This window comes from Olea europaea, unplaced genomic scaffold (genome assembly GCF_002742605.1).
Source record: "Olea europaea var. sylvestris unplaced genomic scaffold, O_europaea_v1 scaffold1465, whole genome shotgun sequence".
Lineage (NCBI taxonomy): Eukaryota > Viridiplantae > Streptophyta > Magnoliopsida > Lamiales > Oleaceae > Olea > Olea europaea.
In genome coordinates this window covers 175,455-181,743 of record NW_019232203.1, presented here as the reverse complement: position 1 = coordinate 181,743, position 6,289 = coordinate 175,455, and the positions used below count along the sequence as shown (strand labels likewise).

At 34.2% G+C, this 6,289-nt stretch overlaps 1 protein-coding gene across 1 annotated transcript; it reads right to left on the bottom strand.

Annotated features, from left to right (window-relative positions):
* Nucleotides 1-201: 201 nt before the first annotated feature.
* LOC111376167 (1-aminocyclopropane-1-carboxylate oxidase homolog 1-like) lies at nucleotides 202-2,376 on the bottom strand. Its single transcript, XM_022999107.1, has 3 exons — nucleotides 1,798-2,376; nucleotides 1,039-1,357; nucleotides 202-726 (listed from the first exon to the last, which is right to left on the bottom strand). The coding sequence occupies exons 1-3, from the start codon at nucleotides 2,313-2,315 to the stop codon at nucleotides 475-477; spliced, it is 1,089 nt and encodes a 362-aa protein (XP_022854875.1). The 5' UTR covers nucleotides 2,316-2,376; the 3' UTR covers nucleotides 202-474.
* Nucleotides 2,377-6,289: the final 3,913 nt, after the last annotated feature.

The window sequence follows — 6,289 nt, the reverse complement described above, 5'->3', positions numbered from 1 at the left end:
ATTTTTTAACCATTAGAGATAAAAATGAGTCCTACCTATGAGAGGAATTCAAAAGTTACGATTGAAATAGTGAAATAAGTGTAAAAAAATTGATTTTAATTGGCTTAAGATCCCCATCAAACACCCCCCATACTATGTTTCAACTAGTTTCGGCAACCCTATTAATTTGCATAATACACATAAAAAAGGAACCGGAACCCCTGAATCATTTTATTCCCTACATTACATGCTTATTTTTCGCATTTTACAAAAATATGTCCAATATCATGCATTTATTAAACCCGAAATTCTTACATATATATTTATCTCATCAGAGATGATCATTTGTCTATGTAGCATGTGACATGATAACATGATGATTATCTCTAACGAAGATAAATGACATTACATTCCATAATTCACAATCTGTCTTGTCTCTTGAAACAGGTCATTCACAAGTGCAGCTGAGAAAGAGTACTTCTTCCCTTGCCATCTTCATGCTTTGAAATAATTGAGAAGATTATTCTCATCAAGAGAACTAGTTAAAAACTTCATTACATAATCACTTAATAGTACTTCTTTGTATATGGGAGGATTTTCTTCTGATATCAACTCTTTAATGGGGCCATAAGAAATATTTTCCATGCCTAAAGGTCCCGAGAAAAAGCATGCCACAGAAATTCTTGGCCCCAGATGATCAGCAAGCACTCTATGGTTATTGCTTCTGAATTTTCCATTTGATACGAGCTTTACCAAAAGTAAACAAAGAAAACACTTGAGTAAATTAAATGAACTAACACCTAAAGCAAAATCATGTGATGTACATAGGAAAGATTTCACAGTGGTGACTAAATTTTGTTATTGTGAAACAAACTTGCATAAATGAACATTTAAAATAATAAAGTTAAATATTCAAGTCTAGATCAAGTTTTCCATATAACGCGCATAGATTTTTGTTAGTTATGATGAGGTAACTGAAACAAAAAATGAAACTTAGTCGACTAAGTTGTAAAAAAAATAGCTAGGTGACTTAACTAAAACTTCACTCTACGTATATACCTGGAGAAGATCCCCAATGTTAATTACTAGCCCTCCCGGAATGGGTTGAACGTCAACCCATTGGTTTTGGAAGAAAATCTGCAGGCCACTTTGATTTTGGAGAAGAATGGTGAGGAATCCAGCATCTGTGTGCTTTGGGATTCCCAGAGTCAGTTCTGGCTCAGGACATGCTGGATAATAGTGACCGTGAAGGCGGTGTCCTTTAGAGCAGTCCATGTTTCTTAGATGCCCAGGATCGAGTCCAAGAGCCACTGAAAAAATTTCAAATAGGATATTTCCCAATTTTTCTACATGTTTTGAGTACTCTACAGCAGCCTCCCTGTGAATAAAAGTTATAGACAGGTAAATCAATTTCCTTCTTGCATATAGCAAAATTAAGGGTACATTTGGTGGGAGGATTGGACAGCAGTAGATAGTATATAAGAAGAAAAAAATCTCAAGCCTATTTTATGCTGGAAAACAGCCTTCCTAAAGCTATGCATATCATAAGAATATTAGGGTGATTTAATAAATGGACTATCCAATATATCATAGAAATATTAGTCAATAATTTGCAGTCAAAACAATAAGTGAACAGTATATGATCAATCTCTATGCAACTCAACAGGAGTACCGGCACTGACGTGGCAAAATGTAAGTAGATTGTTTATTTATTTTTTTTATTTTTTCCAATCTTCCGATGATGTCATGCCATATGTTATCTGTAAAATTTTCAATTAAAAAATTATGTACTTGCAGCTTGATTCTAATAATAAATACCTGCATGAACCTGGAATTTCCTTGGGATCACTTTGATTAGGATCTGAAAATGAAATAGTCAATGTGTCCCTCCAGTTAGCAGTCGTAGATCTGAACAAATCATGATTGCTGATAAATCTCACCCTTCTCGTATTATCCCGCGTGTAGTATTTCTTTTTCTCCTGGACATCCTGCTCATTGAATTTCTGTATTCCATCAATCATTTCATCAAGAACGTTTAAGGGTATCCCATGATTCACCACCTGGAAAAATCCCCATGTTTCTGATGCAAGTCGTACTTCTTCTACAATCTGTTGACGCCGATCGGCTTTCTCCATGCCACCAAGATCGATTACAGGAACTTCAATTTGAGCCCTCTTGTGATTCAAATCTTTAGCCAGTTCTTCAGCTGGTCTTACAAAAATCTTGGGAAGTTTTTGCAATTCAGCATCGATTAATCCCTTTACACCAGCTTTTGTTTCATCAAAAGCCTTCAATTCTTGCATTCTGTCATATTCTTGAGCACCTGAGGTATCCATTTCTTCAGCTATTAGATGCAAATTTATGGGTGACTGGCCACTAAATGATTATTGTGCTATATATCAAGAAGATAACGACTTTCTAAAATATATAACTCTTGACTTTGAAACTAGATATATCTTATGACATTATATGATATTGTCTAAGGTATTGTACTTCAGCATTTTGGAATTAAAAATTCTTGATTTGTCTCAACTTACATATCATCATGTGCAAAATGCATTGAATTTGGATCCACTAAGTAGTGCTGAAGTTAGATTAGTTTTTCCTATAAATGCTTAACACGTGAAAGGTTTGAAATATTTTTTGATAAGATACACGTCAATGTTATTATGCCCCCGTTTGGACCTGTTAAATTTTATTACATTATATTTCATTTTTCTCCTTCCTATTTTTAACCACACAATATTTCATAAAATAATATTATACGTAAATCGAAAACTTTGTTTTTCTTTTTCAATCACTCATTTTTTTTAAAAACACTATTCTACCCATTTTCATTTTTCGAAAAATGAGGGCCAAACGGGGGCTATATACATCCAGTTTCTGATGTAATGTTTATTTTCATTATTTTATAATCACAATAATATTTCTATTTTTTTATTTTTTATTTTTGTATTTTTCCTAACAGTAATACCAACACACACTATAAGAAAATTGTGGAGCGATAACGAATAATACTCATTGTCTAGTCATACATAGTGAAAGATACCCTTTATGACAACGATTGTTGCACAATTGAATGCCGTAGCATTTGTATGGTGTAGCATACTCACACCAAATGAAGGGAAATTAGAACCAAGAGCCAAAAAAATGCCTCTTTTTTTGGATAATATAAATTACAGGTAAGAAATTTAAAAAATATTAAAATAGTAGTATTTTTCAAAATAATTCTCAATCTTAAAGATAGTAAATACAAGGAAGAGTAATTAGGATTAAGAAATTTAAATAAGTAACTTTTATCAAAATATTTCTCAATCTTGAGATTCACGTGTGGTAAAAATTACTAAATCAATCAATTTATGTTATTCACTGTGGTACTATAACGAATCTAAGTACAATATTTCATCTAATGAGAAACTGACACGTCAGGGAATTGTACCATATTCCATCACACCATTGATAGGAAATAATCACATTCTATTCCATCAATCAAGGCACTGAAAACACATTTGGCCATTGAACTTACGATACTGTTTTACTTTAGTCACATAACTCTTGTTATTTAACAATACTCACTGAACTTCTATTTTATTTTAATTTAGACATTCTATCTCGAATAGTCTTTCAAAACTGGATTTTGCTCAATTGCCAGAAAATGCTTGTCAAAAGGGGTGACCACCTCTCAAAATTGCTATGGGTCCCGCATGGATTAAAAAATGCCGACCTCTGTTCATGTGTATGTTCTATCAAACTGTATGTCGAGCCCCCTGTTGTTGTAGCTCGATCCTTCAAAACTAATGTAATTACTTTACTTATATGATTAAAGTGATGATGTGATATAAAAATTAGCTACTGAATAAGACCCAATTTCATTTTGATAAAAATAATAGTTTTTGATAAAAGTTAATAAAATATTTGATTGAAAAGTTGATAAAACTTGAAGCTTCCATAACGTATGGTTGAAATTAGTTTGGAGAACAATAAGATTTGAAAATGGGACCAAACACTGGATGAGCATCGTCGTTTGGAATACAAGTAATACTTTGTAAAAGTTTTTTTTTCAAAAGATTAGGCATGTTTACCAACTTAAATTGTAAAACTAATAAAAATATTGCTTGTACAGATAGATTTACAGGTGCTAAAGATAACAACACTTCATTGCTGGCTTAACTTCGTTTTTTGTCCAAAATCCAATGAACTCTTACCACTTGACATTTTGTAAAACAATCTGTCTTTATAGATCATACATGTCACATTTCTCTAAAACTAATGCATTATCGAACTTCATGTGTCACATCAATACACAATCATTTTTCTCATAAAAATGGACAATTCAATTATTTTTGAAACATGAAAATACGAAGATTACCCAATCTATAATGCATAATTAAATATGTTCGGGATCCAAAAACTTCACATATGAAGCTTGGAAGATATATAATGACAAAAATTGAAAGGTGGAGAGTCCAATCCTAATTTTTTCCAAAAAAGAAAAAAGAAAGTATCTAAGCATTTTTTTAGCAGAGTTACTTAAAAACTTGAGTTTAGCCAAAAAAAACCTTCTTCTAATTATTATCCTAGTCTTTAATCTGAGTCGAAAAATGCATTTTTGGCTGTCAATAATCTTGGAAGTTTTTTGATATGTTCAATTGAATAAAATAACAATAATCGTTTTACATGCTTATTTTATTAATCTAGTGTAACCTATCATGAAAAAGTTCAGCAATTACACTATTGAATGAATAAATAAACTTCGTGAACCTCGTCCTCTACTTGGAAGCGTAAATCTAACACAAAGTATAGAAAAGACTCGCACAAAGCATAGGGAGGTTATTCCCCTATCTTGCTTGGTTAAAAACCTTATTAAAGTGAACGTGGACAAGTGTTTAAAGTGTGACTTCAATGCTAATAAAACATAATAATATAAAAAATCAGTTATAAATCAACCAATAAGAGGTTGCCATCAGTCATTTTTTTCTTCCAAATGAAAATTGTCCCAAAAGCCTTGTGGAAAATCTATAAATATTCCCACCTAAAAGAAGGAAACCATGCACAATTCAAATATCTCTCTCTCAAGTTGCCATTTTTCCTCTTAGTCTAGTTTGATCACCAAAATCACTGGGTTTAGATGCGAAAATCCTAGCTAGGTGAGAAGAATTTATTAGTCTAATTTTTATTATTAATAAATTGGCACAGCTTGTGGGAATCGTAAAAAAAAGAAAACCACAAAATTCTCTACTATAACTAAGAAATCCTTGAAATCCAAGGAGATGAGAAAAATAGAGGTAAATCTAAAAGAAATAAAAGGCAACATGAGGAAACTTTAGCAGAAATACAAGTCGGCATCTCTCCCATATAGCATAACTGCTTGCAGAAGAAAATGTCCCCAGCTATAACCATAAGAAATGGCGGAGAGCCTCCAGGCATTGACAGTAGAAAGTGCATCTTGGCAAGCAAAGATTGAGAACATAAAGGCTAGTGTTGACCTCGGAAATTGGACCATTCACGTGGCCAACCGACAGCTACTCCACGTATTCCTTCCTGCGCACAATCAACGCACGATCAAATGTACACGGTCGGAACCAGCGGGGGTGACGACAGTCGTATACTCTCCGATGGTCAAGTTAGGTTCAGGTGATCAGAACAGTACTAAGGTTGTGCAAAATAGTTGGGAGGAGAGTATATATTTGCTTGTTATGGAGTGCTAAGTATAAAGAGTTTCATTACTTTGCCTCTTGCCAAGCCTTAGGTATTTATAGGTGAGGAGGGCCGTTGGGTGTGAGACACGTGTATACATCTGAACGGTATGAAGCGTCTGCTCATAGACGTCAATCAGCCACGTCTATAGAGTGGGTAGGTGGTTACTTCTCCCGAGTTGAGTTGACATAAAGTTGATAGGTCACATCAGTTAGCCTCATGGAGACGTCAAATCACTTTAAACCTTAGGGGTAAAAAAGATCATGACAAAGATCTCATTCAGAAATCGGCGGCGGATCCTTAGGCCGAGGTCCAAAGGGATCATTTCACCTCGGATTCACTTCGGTCAGTTTCGTAAAATTGCCTATGCCCCGTAGTATGATAGCAGATCATCTCAATTGTAACCACTTCGTATAAGCGTTCCACACTTCGGCTGACATGGTGGTGTACTTCCGGAAGTGGAACCACTTCATATGAGAACACTTCGTATGAGCGTTTCACACCTCGGCTGATGTGGGTTCAGTTAGGGGCATAACAGTAGTCCCCCAAGTCCAGGTATGAATATTTATATCATGGGTGGACTTGTATTCCCGATCGGGTATATGTGCCTCGG